The 18,807-nt window shown below is 44.7% G+C and overlaps 1 protein-coding gene and 2 long non-coding RNA genes across 3 annotated transcripts; 2 read left to right on the top strand and 1 right to left on the bottom strand.

The window, feature by feature from the left end:
• Positions 1 to 352: 352 nt before the first annotated feature.
• sugp1 (SURP and G patch domain containing 1) lies at positions 353 to 13,433 on the top strand. The gene is made up of 14 exons (XM_076294333.1): positions 353 to 389; positions 1,517 to 1,664; positions 2,074 to 2,177; positions 2,323 to 2,589; positions 2,756 to 2,879; positions 3,519 to 3,634; positions 5,013 to 5,136; positions 5,613 to 5,941; positions 6,204 to 6,310; positions 10,992 to 11,169; positions 11,496 to 11,602; positions 11,842 to 11,987; positions 12,229 to 12,358; positions 12,827 to 13,433. The coding sequence occupies exons 1-14, from the start codon at positions 371 to 373 to the stop codon at positions 12,851 to 12,853; spliced, it is 1,926 nt and encodes a 641-aa protein (XP_076150448.1). The 5' UTR covers positions 353 to 370; the 3' UTR covers positions 12,854 to 13,433.
• A 1,855-nt stretch (positions 13,434 to 15,288) lies between these two features.
• On the top strand, positions 15,289 to 16,946 carry LOC143135179 (uncharacterized). The gene is made up of 4 exons (XR_012988831.1): positions 15,289 to 15,653; positions 16,259 to 16,328; positions 16,419 to 16,573; positions 16,855 to 16,946. It is a non-coding gene; the product is annotated as an uncharacterized LOC143135179 (long non-coding RNA).
• A 127-nt stretch (positions 16,947 to 17,073) lies between these two features.
• LOC143135180 (uncharacterized) lies at positions 17,074 to 17,668 on the bottom strand. The gene is made up of 3 exons (XR_012988832.1): positions 17,607 to 17,668; positions 17,380 to 17,522; positions 17,074 to 17,165 (listed from the first exon to the last, which is right to left on the bottom strand). It is a non-coding gene; the product is annotated as an uncharacterized LOC143135180 (long non-coding RNA).
• Positions 17,669 to 18,807: the final 1,139 nt, after the last annotated feature.

Raw genomic sequence — 18,807 nt, forward strand, 5'->3', positions numbered from 1 at the left:
TACACATTTTAGATCGTCTATTTTTTGCTCAAAGCTCATAAGAGCTTGGCATTTAATGCATTCATTTCACTACACGTGTAACAATTTCTTATTTTGATTTAAACGTTTAAAACGTGTTTTCTTTCCACGCATGAAATGTGTTCAACTGCCCCCCATATTCACAAAATATAGTGTTATGAAACGGTGATGTTCGTCATTTTCCAGTTTGTTCTGAGCATGAACCAGATATGTAGGTAGGTAGAGTTGTACGGCTGTGACATGAATCATCGTTGTGTTGTAGCGCCACCACCTGGTCAAATGTATTTTTGGTGTTCCGGAAGACGGTGGTAGAGACCGGAAAAAGATTCCGCTGCGTGTCTTTGTAACAGCGATGGACTCGAATGACCCAGGTAAATGGTACAGCAAATTCGCCATTTAAACGGAGACCATGTTCACACATATTTACCAAAAACATCTTCGCGTGGTACATCAGGTAGTTCAGGCCGTGCAACATCTGTGTATTAATTACTTATACGCAGGCAAAAAGCTAGGATAAGTTACGTTAGAGGTAGGCTAACGTTACTGCCAAAGCCTGGTCAGTTTGCTACAGGGTTTGCTACCTGTGGCTAATCGTTGTTCCCTAGCAACATCGAATATCTATTTTATCTGAATACTATCGACACATTTTACTGATAGAGTATCTCATATCGATCAAACGGTTAATGCAACTCGTACAGAAAGGAGAAAAAAACACAGAGACGGAATGGATTAACCTTACTATGTGCCAAGTTAGCCTGCTATGGCAACTTGAGCTAAAAACAAGATTAACGTTAACATTAATCATATACATGGGTCAGCCTGCAGTCCCCTGACCTCTTCTGCAAAATAAGGAAATGTGATGTTTTCTGAGCAAACTTTGTTGTCGTTGAAAATAATATGTCTAGCATAAGTGCAGGATGGTAGGAATAGCAAAGATTTATGAAGGGGTCTGACTGGGTGTAGAGTGCACTGGCAAGGGGAAGTTAGTTATCAAATCGTCCTAGGTCTAATGTTTAGGCTAGATTTCTTCAGGGGAATTTGCTGATGTTCTGCACAGTTAGCCCAATCCAATAATGGGTTAATCACAATTGCTTTACGTTTATAGCCACAATTGGCCTTTCAAACGGTACGGTCTGAATATATATGCATAGGGTTGACCATTGACTCATCTCTAAACATGTCATGTGGGACATTCAAGGTCTCAACAAATGTCAAATAAAAACATCAGAAAACCAGAGGCAGAGCTCAGAAGTCTTTGTGCTGGGTGAGGTGTGAAGTTCAGTTCTGTCCATCATTATTACCAGACTCCGAGTCCACTCAGTCAGGACTGTTTGAACAGGAAGCACAAGTCACATCTGATTTAAGAGCATTCAGAGTGAGCATTCAAGGTCATCCTGGCCTGTAGGAGCTGAAATGAGTATGGGTGTGATGCCTGTGTTGTCTGGCGATCAGTTGGACAGAAAATGGGACTGCAGCCATAGTGTCTCGTCTCTTGCAGAGAACTACACGTGGAAGAGCAAGATGAGTGCTAACATCAGGCGTCAGGAGGAGCTGATTGCTCAGAAGAAGAGGGAGATTGAGGCCAAGATGGCCGAACAAGCCAAAAGGAACCTTCCTGCCCCCGCTAAGCCCCTTCCTGTTCCCAGGTGGGGTTGAGGAGGATCGGGGAGCTGGGTCTCCGGGGTGGGAGTGATGGGATGGTTATGTATTTTAGTGTTTTAGCATTAAAGTTGTGAGGTTATCTATAGAAATGACCTGAAATAATAACATAATATGTAGATGTACATATATGTTGGTGTAACTGTTTTGAAATACCCAATAGTTCTGTGTTGCCCAGGTTTCCGCTAAAATTAACACGGTTTTGCCTGTGCTTTGGGCAGTACTCACTCGTTTACTACTATGTCCCTCAAGAGACGCTTTATCCAATTCATGTAAGGCGACAGTAGACTAATTTCATGGACATGATGGTATGTTTAAGACAACACGAGACTACCCAAATTCTACACACACTCCCTTTAATGTGTTATGTTGGGTTGGCGTGTTTTCTGTTATCAGCATTCCTAGCCCACAGGGATCCACATCCAATAAGTTTGTGAACGATGGCAGCTTCCTGCAGCAGTTCATGAAGATGCAGAAGGATAAACCCAGCAGCGACTCAGGTGAGACATCGGAACAGCTAGTGGAGCTCACATGGTCTGATATTCTTAGCATTAGTTATAGCCTGTTTTTTCCCAAGGGTTTCTCACCTTTAGATTGTGTAGATTGTGAGGAACATGTGGTCTAACACCCCCCCCCCCCTTCCAGGCTCCAACAATGTGGCCAAGGCCCCCTCTCTGTCCTCCAGCCCAGCGGCCCCCTCCACACCCGGCCCTGCGTCCGGCGGGCCGCCGAAAAAGCACATCCTGATCGGGAAGCGTCCTGGCCTCGGCATCAGCAGCATGCTGAAGAGCTACACGCAGGCCAAGAAGGCGCCGACGCGGCCGCCCAAGCCCAGTGTCTTCACTGAGGACGACGACGAGGGCGACGAGGCGGACCATGAGAGCATGGACGTGCACTTCCTGGAGCTGAAAGGTAACCACCTCCGATGCCCGCTGGTGGCCCGCACGCCGTGGCCCCTGCCCTTTGTCCTAATGGGCTGACCTGAAGTGTGCGGTTAGTGCGGCCAGTCGGTCGGTCAGTCTGTGGTCAGTCTGTCGGTGGGTCGGCGCGTGGCTGGGTACTGATAGCCTGCTTAAAGTTTCCCCCCCAGAGGACCAGGACCTGCGGTGCATCATGGACAAGCTGGCCGGCTTCGTGGCCGAGGGAGGGGCCGAGCTGGAGCGCAAGGCCATGGAGGACTACAAGGACAACCCGCTCTTCACGTGAGTCGCACACACACACACACACACACACACACACACACACACACACATTAGGACAGCCCGCTCTTCACGTGAGTCACACACACATACACACTCACACTCATACTATTTGACGCACGCACACTCACACATACATACATACATACATACATACATACATACATACATACATACATACATACATACGCAAGGACAACCCTTGCACGCATGCACACACACACAGACACAAGGACAACACTTCTTTATGTGAGTCACATACATACACAACCAAGAACAATGCCCTCTTCATGCAAGTGTTGTTACATGCACACACAAACACAAGGACAAACCCCTCTTCTCACACGCACGCATGCATACGCACCAAAGGACAATCGCCTCTTCACGCGAGTCTTGCATTCACACACACACACACACACACACACAAACACACACACACACACACACACACACACAAACAAACTCTCATATCAAAGCTGAAGTAGTGCTCTGTAGTGAGCTCTATGAGTCCCCTACTCATCTTGTACTGTCTTCCATGTGTTGTTTGAGCATCCACAACCTCTAATACTTCAGTAGCTTCTTATGGAGAATAACACTCTCTATCTCTCTCCCTCCCTCCCACTCTTGACCCGTCTGCTGCAGGTTCCTGCAGGATAAAAACAGCCGAGAGTATCTATACTACAGGAAGCGCGTGGCCGAGATCAGGAGGGACACCCCCAGACCTGAGCCCGCCCCTACACACGCAACACACACTCGTGGTAAGACACAAACACAAACACACACACACACACACACACACACACACACACACACACACACACACACACACACAAACCCAATTCTGAAGCTCCTCCTGCACACACAACACAGGGGAGCCGTGGCCTACTGGTTAGCGCTTCGGACTTGTAACCGGAGGGTTGCCGGTTCGAACCCCGACCAGTAGGCACGGCTGAAGTGCCCTTGAGCAAGGCACCTAACCCCTCACTGCTCCCCGAGCGCCGCTGTTGTTGCAGGCAGCTCACTGCGCCGGGATTAGTGTGTGCTTCACCTCACTGTGTGTTCACTGTGTGCTGAGTGTGTTTTACTAATTCACGGATTGGGATAAATGCAGAGACCAAATTTCCCTCATGGGATCAAAAGAGTATACTTATATATATTTTTTTATTTTACCTTTATTTAAATAGGCAGATCATTAAGAACAAGTTCTTATTTACAGTGATGCTGTAGACATAACACACACACACAGAGGAATAATTTACAGATCCAAACATTGATGTATGTTACAGGATTTAGATCAAACACAGAATGCATTGTGCTATTTTAATCCTTGCTGTACTATTCATTATGGGTAAACATGGCATCGCCGTCTCCAGATGGATGCACTACTACACTACCTATAACACAAACCCAAACCTTATACTCCTCCTGCACACACAAGACACTCATGGTAAGACACTATCTGTGACACAAGCTAACACACACACACATTACATTACATTACATTACATTACATTTGGCTGACGCATTTTTAGCCAAAGCGACTAACAACATGGTAAACAGTTTAAGTTTTAGAGCAATTCTCAACAATTTTAGGACAATTTAAAAAACACACACCATCATGCATAAAGCCACACAATTAACATTTTCTCTTGAAAGGTATCGAGGCAACAGAAGTAGAAAGTTTGTTTTTTCATTCGTCTTCTCGAATTGTGGCTATACCAGTGTGTACTATACTAGTACAGAGTTGTACTAGTTTGAGTTGTGCTAGTGGCAATTTGCCTGATTCCTTAACCATTGCTGCGGCATATCAGCCAGGAGCGCTGCCACACATTCCATAACTATTTTTAACCAGAATTAGAGAATGTCTCTGACATTGCCGATGTGCGCCCAGGAGGCCTGGAATTGCACTATGTAATATTGTTATGTTGACTCATTTTGTGGGAGGTGGCGCCCCCCGTAGCGCTAAATGGGCACCCAGTGTGTTGAAAATAGGCGGAATGGGGGAATTGCTCCACTTTACGTGGCTGTCTGTCTGGCTGGCTGGGCGACTGTGTGTGCCCTGTGACTGTGAGTGGTTAGGGCCCTCCTCCTCCCTTGTTGGGCACCAGTATTGACACACTGACGTGCTGCTTAAAGTCTCGTCCTCAGTGGCGGGCGAGACGCGGGAGGTGGCGGAGAAGCTGGCCCGGTTCGTGGCTGACGGCGGCCCAGAGGTGGAGGCCATGGCAGCACAGCACAACCGGGACAACCCTGCGTTCAGGTGACACACACACACACACACACACACACACACACACACAGCACACAGCCACACACAGCACAACCGGGACAACCTCGCATTCAGGTGAGACAGGCGCGCACACACACACACACACACACACACACCCAGCCACACACACTACAACCGGAACCACCCCACATTCAGGGGAGACAGGCGCAAACACACACACTTTCAGCACAAACCTGCGTTCAGGTGAACACACACACACACACACACACACACACCATCTGTACAGTAACACACATGCTCACTTATTCATTTTCTCACTCTCTCGCATGCATCACACACACATGTACTTTTATTCTCATCCACACACTTTTGCACAGTTCAACGCATTCACTTGTACACTGTACAAATCCTACACACATTCATACCTGTACACAACACAGATAGTGTGGCTGTTGTGTTGACCCCTGCTGCCCTGCTGCCCTCCTCCCCGTGTCCTGTGTGCACAGCTTCCTGTATGAGCCCCAGAGTGCGGCCTATAAGTTCTATCGGCAGAAGGTGGAGGAGTTCCAGAGGACAGGAGACCCCCCCAGCCCCACCTCTCCTTCCCCCACCCGCAACTCTGCTCCTGGGGCCCCCAGAGCCCCAGCACAGGCCTCCCCTCCCCAGCACTCTGCTCCCAGCCACGAGGCCCCTGGCGCCGCAGGAGCCCCCGCCACCAAGCGCAAACGCAAGAGCCGCTGGGGCGCCGAGGATGACAAGGTGGACCTGCCCATCCCCCCCATCATCGCTCCCACCGCCATCGTCGACACAGAGCCCGACATGCCAGCACTGTCCGGTAACTCACAGCACACACGCACACACACATTAAACATGTGGTTGGGGTTATGTCAACTTTATAGATTACAATTATTTGACCTTCTATTGCTTTTTCCATATATGGCTTGTAGTTGGTAATAGATGACTTGTAGACTAAGATTGCACATTTTTGAGGATGTGTGCGTACACTGATTCATATATCCTGTGTGTGTGTGTGTGTGTGTGTGTGTGTGTGTGTGTGTGTGTGTGTGTGTGTGTGTGTTTGTGTGTGTGAACTTTAGCTCAGGAGCTGGCAGGACTGGGTTATAAGAAGGGGAAGCCGGTAGGCCTGGTGGGCGTGACTGAACTCTCTGAGGACCAGAAGAAACAGCTGAAGGAGCAACAGGAGGTACCCAACCAATCACAATGCAACTGTCTCTCAAACAGCCAACCACAACACTGCAATCTCTCAAACAGTCATTAACATTACAGCAATCTTCCATACAACCAATCACAACACAGCAATCACCCAAACAGCTAATCATAACTCAGGAATATCCCAAACAGCCAACTACAATGCAGGAATCTCTCCAAAACAGCCAATGACAACACAGGAATCTCCCAAACAGCCAACTACACTGCAGGGTTCTCTCTTCATACACCCATCACAAAACATCAGGCCAGCAGAGGAAAGCTCAGGGGCCTGTACTACAAAGGGAGCTTAACCTACCCAGATGTAACCCAGGGTTACTTTGTTAAACCGGGGTTGACAAAACCTGGTTATCATAAGTGGAGTTAATCGGTACTACGACGCTGATTAAGAAGTTGATTTGTTGAACCGGGGTTAACCTAATTGGAGTTTGTGCGCGTTCACATAAAAGGGGCGGGTGGCAGCGCAAGTCACCACTTTCAATGATGACGCGATCACCTTATTTTACGGACGAGGAATGCACAATTATTGTTACGAGGAATTAAAACTCACTCTACGACAAAAATCAGATATGTCGGCAGCAAACAAAGCAAGGCAAGGCTGTTGGCAACGTATTGCAGATCGGGTAGCCTAAATGCCTAAAAGTAAAGTTTTATTTCCACATGTTCTTCAAATATGTGTTACGGAGGATTAATAGCTTGCGGAATGTCTGAAATGAGTTGAAATAATTAAATTGCCTATTTTGAGTTCATAAAAAGGCCTACAGATGCAACACAATTCAGAAGTGGGCATATAGATTACAGTAATAAGGATAATTGAATGTTTAACCCTTAGAACCCGATTGATGCAAAGTGCGTCAAAAAACACACTCTTTATTCTCTGTTATATTGCTCTGCGACTGTTCATCGCAGCGAGATGAAACCTTGCATGACAGAGAAGAAGTGGGGCTTTCCAAAGAGACTACGCACTTGTCTGAACGATCAAGTATAAAAATTTTAAAGAAATCATGAAATTAAATCAAATTGCATCATATTTACAGTCTATACTTCTCTGCGTTCACCTGCGCACCCATTACTCTCGTTTGAATTACTCGCGAACCTGTGATCGCATAGATATGGCAAGCATATCAGATGAAAGAGGAGACACAGGGCTATCCGTTGGTACCATGTATATCAATCTTTCTGGCTTATAAAAACAGACAAAGTGACTGCAAAATATTAACGTCATGTACACAAACCAACGCTGCACACCCATTACTCTCGTTTGAATTACTCGCGGACCCGTGTTCGGATAGAAATGCCACGCATGTCAGATGAAAGACATGCTGGGCTTATAAAACAGACGAAGTGACAGCAAAATAATAACTTAATATAGCTGGACTTACCCCACGTTTTTGTCTGTTTTTCAGGCAAAGTATGTTTATAATCCAACGCTATCGTGTGTTTCTCTATGGCAAAGCATGTTCATAATCCGGTTTTAAGATCCTAGCAAATTCCTGCATGGCATCCAATTCAAGGCTCACATTGCATTCTAATTTGTTCAACAAAGAAACACCTTTTTTGCCTTTACTTTGCTCATGGCAATGCAGTAAAAAGTTGAGAATCATTATGAGTGCTGATAGTATATTTTTACTACCATATTTCTCTTAAGATTTAGGACGATGGAAAATCAGGATCCAGGCTTTTATTCTTTTCAATGAGGGGCCAGTGCCCCTCAAGGGAGAGATGGCATGTTTGTGTCACTCCATCATGGGTTTCACCAGATTCTCTAACTACACAGAGGTGTATACTAAATTTATGTTACAAACAAAAGAAGGAGTGACCTACTAGTATGAATATGCAATGTAAAGGTGTGGTGTGTGGGGACGTGGCCTTTTGGTGCCAAGTCTGTTGGCTTCTATTGTCTTTTAAATTAAAACTACCCCCCTTTCCTGGGGAGTGTCAGAGGCCTGACCCCTCACTGTGTCTACAAACATTAACATTTCACACCTGGTGATAAGCAAAAGGCCTCTAGACAGGCTTTCATTGAATTCTAATCCTTCAGGGATAAACAATGGATACATTGCATACAGACCAAAGACACACACAGGGTACACATGGGTACAAAAATCACAATGCACAATGCAAATCAAACCAGCTAATAGGCTAACTGAAATAACACCCATTCCAATCTCTAGGTATGGTGAAGGGTATGTGATGATGTGGGGCTATTTTAATTCCAAAGGCCAAGGTAACTTTATCAGGATGCACAGTATTCTGGATCCATGAAATAACTGGCCTTTAAAAATAAAAATCTGCCTGTCTCTATGGGAATTTAACATAGGGGTGGGAATACTTATGACCCCTGTATTTTAAGGAAGAACATTTATTTATGATACATTATTCATTCACTAAGAAAATTGGTGTCCTTAAAGGTTAGATATTTCCTAATTTTTCACTTAAGGCATTAAGATCAATTTCCAAAAGATGATTTTATATTCCTCTTTTCAGTCAACTTTAGCATGGGTGCCAATACTTTTGGCCATCAATGTAAGAGTGTTTCAAAGGTGTTTAGCTGCTAGCCCTCTCCTAGGTTGGATCGTATGGTAGCCTATCTAACACTGGACCTCATCTGAGGCTACTTCCAGATATTATTCCAAAGGGGACAGATAGGCTACTGCACTTAAAACTTTAAACAATTGAACGAACCTTCCCGGACTTTGTAATTGCGACCAGTTACTGCATTGGGTGAACGAAGCCAAAGTTGAAACTTAGGCTCCATGGCACATAGACTGTGGGCTCGCCCTTCTATGAATTGAAAAAGACTACAAGCTGCCCCACCGAGTTTGCGATAAAGTAAGGAAGACAAGGTTTTTTTTAAGTCAGGATATGGCGAGTCAATGGCATTTATTCGCCCGAAGTTACAGACCAGTTTCCATAGTGCACATCTTATCAATAGTTTGAATGTCGTGTGTGTTTCTGCTCATTGACAAAATAGCGTTCAGTATGATTCATGCCCAATTAATTTCCCCTGTTAAAGTATTCGCCTTTGTTTCACTAGTTTGGTTTCATTTTGTATGAGATTTTGTGATGTAGGCTAGCCTATGATAAACGGCTTATGGCCAATATGTAACTCAGCTAGGCCTAATGTTAGTTTCCTCAGCCATGTCAGCTAGCCTCAGACTCATTATCTGCTATGGCTGCTAGTGCTAGTGCAGAGTAGCTTACCATGCCAGTGACGTAGCCGATTGTTGAAATCCAACATGGCGGCGCCCGTGTAACAACAACAACACTTTCAACTTACAATTTTATCCCTTTTAATAAATTCAGCCTTTTTAATCATTGTACCAATGAGAAAAAATAAAATACATCTGTTATATCACCTTTACTTCAAATTCCAGTTCAGTTCATCTTTAATTATGAAAACATGTAGTATGCTTATAGCCTTCACTTGGCTTCTGTTTTACAGCTAACAAGAAAAAGGTATCTTTGAACACTAAGGCACCAGAGTGTTTTACAGTAGCAGAGGAGTTGGCCATCGCAAATATGGCCAACTCCGTAAGAGGGAGGCATTCAGTCGGATTCTGGTGCTGTGGAAATGTGTAGCCTTTATGAGCAGGGTACAGTGATGCGACATTCAATTCAACAAGTTTGTTAAAATGGTGATTTTAATTTATTAGGCCTATGTCCGATTTATTTTAGGCTATTCTTGCTCAGATGTTCAGCATACTGTAGGCCTAGGTCTGATTTATTTTCGGACATACAGTATTCTTGCTCAGATGTTCAGCATCACCGATGGAATACATGAATTGTCAAGGTAAGGGCATTTCTATGACGGGTGACATTAGAGACGTCTGCCTAGATCATCTGACAAAGATAACGAATTCCCTTGGCTGACAATCTATATCTTCATAGAGAATATTGTCCGGGTATATATTTCTAAAACCTATCTATCTCTAAAACCCCTCACCCTGCGAAGAGAGCCCCTCGCGATTTGCACTCGAATGTCGTATGGATCATCCAGGTACGCTGACATTGTCTCGGGAGAAATTGTTAGTGCAGGGGTGGTACTTATAAAGGGTGTGGTTAACGGAAACCTCGGGTTAACCAAGAACATAACCTGCTCGGAGCAGGTTTGAGATGCAGTGTAAATTGCCATGGCTGCATACCTCGGTTAAAACCTATCCACCTTTCGTAGTACGGGTTAATCGGGAAGTTACGCCACACGTGATCAAGTTACTCTCGAAGTTACCCAGATAAGCCAGTAACCCCGCTTCGTAGTACAGGCCCCTGGTCACAGAATGCCAACACTGCTCTGGAATGCATCAACAGTGAAAGGCGGTGATGAGCAGGGGTGGGGCCGGTGTAGCGTCATGACGTTGACCCCTGTGTGAACCCTCAGTCAGACAAGTCCTACTGATTAGCTCTGAAGCAAAGCTGAGGTTGTCTAGCAGCCATCAGATGTGGACTGGAGCCAGCCGTGGGCATGAACTCTAGCCCAGCTAAAGCCTGAAAAGGAACAGGAAGTAGCTCTGCAGTCTGACCCTCATATGTTTTGATCTATTACTGATATCGTATCAGTGTGTCTAGTTTTCTTCTATATCTAAATCTTCTATATTTCTTTCTGATTGTGTAGCCTATTTTCTTCTGTGTGTGTGTGTGTGTGTGTGTGTAAAAATCAGATGCAGGAGATGTTTGACATGATCATGAAGCATAAGAGGGCGATGCAGGAGATGCAGATGATGTGGGAGAAGGCCGTGCGGGACCACCAGCACGAGTACGACAGCGACGAGGAGGTGGACACACACTCGGGCACCTGGGAGCATCGCCTGCGCAAGATGGAGATGGAGAAGACGCGTGGTGAGATGTGTGTGTGTGTGTGTGTGTGTGTGTGTTTGTGTCAGTCAGTCAGTCAGGGAGAGGGTGTATGTGGGTGTGCAGTTAGATGGTGGAGTGTGTTTCTGTGTGTCCTTTTCTGTGTGTTTTGCCTGTGGGATGTATAGTGTGCCAATGCTACCCATGGTGACTTCCTTCTCCTTATCCAGCAATTTCACTGCTATTTGTTCTAAAAAGTTGAATCCATACATAATCCATGGTTGGATACCATACGTGCCATTTAGCAGATTTCTTTAGCAGGTCTGGGCTGGTATTTTATCACTGATCGCTGATATATTGTCTTACTGCAGAGTGGGCGGAGTCGCTGACGGAGATGGGCAAGGGGAAGCATTTCATTGGTGACTTCCTCCCACCAGACGAGCTGGAGAAGTTCATGGAGACGTTCAAAGCACTGAAGGTGAGGCAGGGCTGGCCCTCTTAAGATGAGGCAGGGCTGGGCCTCTGATCTCAACATCTTCTGGCTTTGTGCTCATCAGCTTTTAAGATAAACCATCAAAACAAATTCTGCAACTCCAGTCAGCAGTATTGTGGGTTGTGCTGAAATCATGAAACTCTATCTCTGTATCATGTGTGTGTGTGTGTGTGTGTGTGTGTGTGTGTGTGTGTGTGTGTGTGTGTGTGTTTGCGTGTTTGCAGGAGGGTCGTGACCCAGACTACTCGGAGTACAAGGAGTTCAAGCTGACGGTGGAGAACCTCGGTTTCCAGATGTTGATGAAAATGGGCTGGAAGGAGGGCGACGGCCTGGGCTCGGAGGGGCAGGGCATCAAGGCCCCTGTGCACAGGTGCAGTTGACACCTAACCCTGGGGTGGAGTGGGGTTGGGTGGGGTGGGGTGGTTAGCATGCTGCTGTACCATTGGAGGCACAGGATGTATACTGTTAGGTGCACTACGCTTGACCGCTGTAGGTGCCGCCTGGTCATATGTTTGAAAAAATCTAAACAGTTTCTGGGTGCTTTTACTGCTGGTGTATTTCTGGTAAACTATATTTACCAGAATATTTTTCTGTGTCTGTGTCCACTGCAGGGGCACCACAGCTGTGGACGGTGCAGGCTTTGGTGTGGACCGGCCGGCTGAGCTCTCTAAAAACGATGACGAGTATGACGCGTTCCGCAAGAGGATGATGCTGGCTTACCGCTTCCGACCCAACCCTCTGGTGAGCAGCGCTGGCTTACGTACACGCACACACACACACACACATCCAGAGCCCAGCATCAGGCCCAACAGCAGCCAGCACAGGGCCGGATCGGGCCCACACCTGAGCCAGATACAAGCTTGTGTCTGCAGCTGTCTGGGTCTGTGAGTTTGTATGCTTGAAACAATCCCGTTTTTAAATAGAGAGCTCGGTATGCGTTTAGGTTTGAACTTTTGAGACATTTGGATGACATTTTGTTTTTTGTTATTGATTGCTTTGTGATATATGTGAATTAACTGAAAGGAGTCAGATGGTGTCTTTGTGGCGAGAGGCTCCATTTTAAATCAGCGTGTTAGAAGTGTAAGTGAATGGAACATGGCACCAAGGCATTCCAACAGAGTCTGTGGAGATGCAGCCATTTTAACCATGATGAGGAGGATGATGATGAGTTTCACTAATTGTCTCTCACTCTCTCTGTCTTTCTTCTAGAACAATCCGCGCCGGCCGTACTACTGAGGATGCCATTGCTTTCACTCGACTGTAATTCCTCTGTGTCATGTGTCCCTGTCTCTACAAGCATAGGGAAGGCTATGGCCCATCTGAATGATTCACTGGATTGTCAGATTTTTGTAAGACTAGACTTTTTTTTTTTACTGTGCTAGGCATCCATGCGTCTCTGCGGTGTTTTGAAGTGGGAAGAGCTCTGGTGCTTAACAGTCTGTGCATCAGGAGAGGTGGGGACACTCTGTAGACCTGAAAGACAGGTTATTGTGTGTGTGTGTGTGTGTGTGTGTGTGTGTGTGTGTGTGTGTGATGTGATGTGAGAAGAGCTGTGCACATTGGTTCCTCAAAGCTTTCACAGGCGTCTACCATGTTTTCCACCGTTCTGGATGCCATAGTGCCCTTGTGGGTTTTTAGCCTCAGTGACCAAGTTGTTTTATCTGTTTCCTAGTTTGGTTTCCTTTTGTAATTGTCTACAGTCTTCAGAAGTGGACCTCAAGTGGGCTGTTGTGGTGTGGGCCTGTGTTTGTCCAGAGACATGTTAAAACTGACAACCTCCAAAGCTCCACTTTTAATAAAAACCAAACTGGATCAACTGTTTTCCCACAATCCATTGCTGCTTTAATGTTTTGTTGTTTGTTTTAATTGTTTAAATTGTTTCAGTTTAAAACGTCCATGACCGTGAAGTCTTTGGTCTCTCTTGTTTTCACACACACACACACACACACAGCATAATAAGTGAGATGGAGGTACTCAATCAACCACAAGCGGTTAGCTGCTGCCTTGTATGGGTGTATAGGCATTGGGCACTCAGCCTACCCATGGTCATCTCATCTCCTCCAGCTCTGTAGTGGATCTGTGGTGGTCAATCAACCCAAACGGTCATCTCTCCAGCCCTGTTGTGGTTCCAGTCAACCCTAACGGTCATTTCTCTCTTTTGACTCAGAAGGGAATATCCACGGACAGACAGGGCGCCCCAAACCCAGATCCCTAAGCTCACCTCTTTGTGTGCTCATGATGAATGCCTTGGCATTGGATGCAAATTGCTATCCTGTTTTAAAACCATTAAACTGAGCCGCTGTCCCTAGAGACCTGCGGTGAGTGTGTCTCTCGCCTCGACCGGTCCATCTGTCCGAGGTAAATATAGACGCAGCGCTCATCGCGCCTGCCTGTGCTTGGCACAGACCCACCGTGGCCTCCATGGAGACGCCCTTAGCAACGGGAATGCAGTGGCCCTTAGCAACGTTACATTGTGCCAATCCTGTGGTGTGTTGTGATCTCACTGCTGGAGGTTGGTGTTGTAAAGCCTTGCACATGTGCAGTTCTGCCCGAAATAGATGCCCGAGTTCCGAAGTTCCCAAAAAGCCTTGAAATATGGGCGCCGAGTGGAGGGACCCCTGAAAGGACTTTGGGGGAATGCAGTAGCCCTTAGCAACGGGAATGCAGTGGGTTTACGGGAAAATAATAGCCTCAGCCAGACTCTGATTGGCGCATTCTCTTCACCCCTTCTGCCATGCTGAAATATCCAAACAATTGCTATGTTAGTCAGTAGAACACACACACATGCACACTTTGATTCTGCTCTGCCAAGGAAATGTGAGGATTCCAGTATCTTTCTGCCAGGGTAATGAAGTGGAGGCAGTTAAGCTATGCACCAGCACTGTCTGTCTACATCAGAAGTCCTGATGACGTTTAGGCAGGTATCCAAATGATTCCTCATAGTTTGGATTGGCGTTTCGACATCTGCAACTCTAAAGGTCAAGCTGGTCTGTACCAGTCACACAATCCAACCAGGTCTAATCAAGCTCCAGCACCTGTCCACACAGCATGGAAGACAGAGGGGCATACCACAAAGCAAGATAATTGGCTTGAGCAGGTAACTTCAGGACAACCCTGATCTCAAAAGAACATGTCACTTTTGAAACTATACACACTCACTAAAATGTTCTTTTAGAAATCAGCAGAGCCGGACAGTAACGGAGTACATTTACTTGAGTACAATTTTGAGGGATCTGTACTTTACTCGATTTTTTTGGGGAGTACTCATGACTTTACTCAAGTACATTTGAGAGGCAAATATTGTACTCTTTACTCCACTACATTTCTATCCATAACCGTGAGTACCTGTTACTTCTTCTAAAAAATAAGGAAAAAAGAAAAATCTTGGAAACCCTCAATTTGTTGTTTCCCTCTCAAACGTGATTGGATTGTGCAGGCGCCACTGATTGGGACAGCCTATCAGCACCTTCACCTTTCCGCCAAAGTCAACTCCATGGTCATATTTAGATAAGAGATGAAACTATGGACGAAACAATGGATGAAGACGCAGCAGGTCCATCCAATGTGCCAACCCGTGGACCCACCTCGCCAGACTGTTTCAATTTTCTGAACAAGTTAATGATTTTTTCGCTTCAAGTTTTCGCTTTAAAGTGCCCATATTTTGACTATTTTTCAACAAGTTCAAATAGGTCTTTGAGTTCCATAAAACATGTTTCAGAAGTTGTTTGGTGGAAATAGCGTGTAGGAAACGATTGTTACCTATCTCTATTACCCTCTGTTTCAGCCCCTTCCAGAGTGTGCTGTTTTCTGCTGCTCATTACATATTCATGATCTGCAGCTAATTTGGCCACGCCCAAAGCTTCTAGAATCTTTGCCCACGCCCCACTGACTCTTACCACTACTACTACGTTAACTTTCACATGGACATGGCGGCAGTAGTTCAACCATACATGTTCGAACCAGAATCTGATCCTGAAGGAGGGGAGTCTCCTGCACTACCCTAGACTCAGAGAATTCAGCAAGACGCTTCTAAATGGTTAGTGAAACTTTCTATTTTTTTGAAACTTAGATAGTCAGTGTTTAGCCCGTGAAAGCTAAGTTAGGCTAGTCTAGCTATCGATAGCTAACGTTAGTGCCAGGTCAGGCACTATTATGAATTATTATTCATTATTTATTAAACTTAATGAATTTGTATTCACACAGTAGTAAACTATATTGTGCTTCTTGTTCACTAAACGTGAAGTTGTCTTGTAAACACCCCGCTGCTTCAAGCTTCGCTCGGTTGGCAGATCCTGTAACCTGCTCTAACTTATAATATTTAATAACGTTAACGTTACAGTTTTTTCACTGTACTGAGTGTTCCTAAAGTACAGTAGTATTTTTCTGTCATACTTATGAGACTTGCATGTATGCGCTTGATATATTGGTGTATACTGATGTGTTCGTATTGTAAACTTGAGAAAGTCTAGCCTAGCACTACTTACCATTCACCTACTTACGTCAGGCTGAGAAAAAGTACTAGCTAGCTGGAGCACGCTCGTTCAAATGTAATCGTGGGTGCTATTATTGGGTAAAAAATACCAGGTTTATTATTTCTTTAGCTTTATTCATGCATGACTCCTTTTGTATTTGTTTGTTTAGGTGCACATGTGGACATTGTGCAACAATGCTGTCAGAGCCTGAGAATTTATGCTGCCAGGAGGTACCACAGGTAACATGATCTTTCCTATACTTATGTCAGCAATGTATGATTGCAGACAAGATGCCACTGCAGATACTTACCTTATGTTATGCATAACAGGTTACAAGACGGCTGCAGCAGCTGGATGAAAGGCCTCCATGTATGATAGGCAAACAGGTTCTAAACCTGGACGGTCTAAATGTGTTCTCACTGCAGAATGCATGCAACATTTACAGGGCTGACTACGGTCCTTTACAGTTATGGGGAATAGAGCAGTGAGTTATCTGTAATAACCTACTTACATTCACTGTTCATACAACATAATAAAGCAAATATAGTCTGCCAAAGCCTCTTTCAGATTTTTTTCTTGAACATAGCCAAGTATTTCCTTAGCAAACTGTATATTACACAAATTCACATGAAGCATTTTACACATGCAATAAACATTTATTTACCACTGTCATTGTACATAAAAATACAGTATTTAATGATTCACTGATTCCAAATTAGACATACATTATAAAACCTTTTGACTAGCAATGTTCATTTTTCTCAGTCGTTACAGGTATTAAGCCTACAGAAGTTTTGTGAGCTGGTGCTGGGGCTTCCTTGGTAGAAAGATACGGGTAGTGATCGCCTCATGTGTCGTGACGGGAGTTTCCTGACGCCCATGGAAGATATGTAGGCTTCAAACTCCCGCCCCTTGATTGAATCTTGAGACATAGCTGGCGATGACCTCCTCCTTGTCTGGATGCTCATATTGTGAAGACAGGTCCGGCGGGATGTTTATCTTCAGAATCTTGTCTCCATACGATGATGGGTCAACAAAGACTTTCTCCATGATCATGTCCATCAAATCAACATACCCTGTGCAATACACATACACACAAAAAAGTGAATCACTAGTATAATTTACTACATTATTCAACAACTGTTCATTTTGCACATGAGATTTTGTAGTTTCTCAGGTATTTAAATACGTTTGTTTGGTTTTATTTATTGTGTTGAAAGCACTGTTGCAGTAATTTGTCATGTACAATGTAAATGTTTGTTTTTGTGTAAAAAAAAAAAAAAAACTTACGGAATGTAGCATCTGTCTTCACTGGTCTGGCTCTGCACTCTCCCTTCCTGGATTTTGGAAAGCGCAGTTTGTAAAGAGGATCCCCTGAAGATGTGGTGGCTTGTCCTCGATTAGCATTCTCATTATAATGCAGTGCAGCCAGTCTTGGACAGTAAAAAGAAAATCAGACATGAAGACAATTTCAAGGAATGGGCAAATATTATCAAAGAATAAACAGTTTCATTTACCTGCACAGCATTCCCAGATATGGATAGACCATGTTTTTGGGTGCGAACCGCAGAATGACACTGGAACGCCTCCAAAGAGGACGTCTGATAGTGGGGACTGAGTTTGGCAATATCCTTCAGGACAGTCTTCTTGGTCAGCTCCTTTTTCTAGATTGTAGAATGCAGGAGTTCCTGCAAGACAAAAAAAATATATATAGTACATATCATATTTTTGGTAATGACCAAGAAGACAGTTGTGTGCCAACACTCTTTCTTTCAGGGGGCTCAGTCTGGCAACCAATATATTTTGTAGCTGGTCTTTCTTCTGTATGTAATGTTTATGATGTACTGGCCTATACAAAAAGAGAAATGACATCAACTTCATCTTACATGTATGCCAACAGCTACATCAAAAAAAAGGATCACTAATAAATACTACACAAGAGAAGAAACTAATTACAAATAATGGTTGGCTTTGAGTGTAAATTGTCCAGTGATGTAGCAATTTCAACCATACACTCGTTCTACCCTGGACAACACTAACATATTCCAGTTCAGAAAACATTTCCAAACGCATTATTTTAGCAAATTCCCCGAAACCGCCGAGGATGTGTACTGCATGACCGATTTTGTCACAGGGTTTAAATGTCGAGACAATGCAGATAGCTAAGCTAGCGGTTAGCGTTGCCTTGTACGGTGGCAAAACACTACCTACTTGGTTAGTTTAGCAAAACACCGCTTGGTTAGTTCGTGTAGAATTGCAAAATAAACACAGGTAAATACGTGCACAATTTGACATCTCCCTTATACATGAATTAGCTGCTAAAAAGATCAGAAACATATGTTTGGATTAGGGGCGAGCTAGGCCTAGCTACTGTATCTTCTGATGTGGTGGGCAAAAATCTACTGTAGCTTGACGACCAAACTTGTAATCTCGCCCACACACACACTTGTTTTAAACTGACTTTTTGTTGCGCAACCAATTACAGCATAGAAATATTTTACAAATGCACAACTTTCGAAAGTTTCGCTGGACAATGGCTTTGCAGGAGAAACAGACAACAAGCAGACTTGTAAACTAACTAATGTTAGAAGCTAGCGCTAGCGGTTAGCCGCCTCGGTGTCAATGGCAAAACACTGCTACAACACACACGAGTTTACCCTAATTTACAAATGAAATTGTGTAGAACTACTTACATGTTCCTCATCTGCAGGTATTTCG

The sequence above is a fragment of the Alosa pseudoharengus genome, unplaced genomic scaffold, assembly GCF_046254945.1.
Source record: "Alosa pseudoharengus isolate Yale_2024_CS ecotype anadromous, Long Island Sound unplaced genomic scaffold, YU_APseudo_1.1 YU_APseudo_1.1_scf_2, whole genome shotgun sequence".
NCBI classification, from domain to species: domain Eukaryota; kingdom Metazoa; phylum Chordata; class Actinopteri; order Clupeiformes; family Clupeidae; genus Alosa; species Alosa pseudoharengus.

Bases quoted from the DNA above. Each gene is read 5' to 3' on its own strand.
- sugp1 (XM_076294333.1), top strand. The intron at 2,880-3,518 runs GTGAGTCGCACA...CGTCTGCTGCAG, and splicing joins AAGGACAACCCGCTCTTCAC to GTTCCTGCAGGATAAAAACA. The intron at 5,137-5,612 runs GTGACACACACA...CTGTGTGCACAG, and splicing joins CGGGACAACCCTGCGTTCAG to CTTCCTGTATGAGCCCCAGA.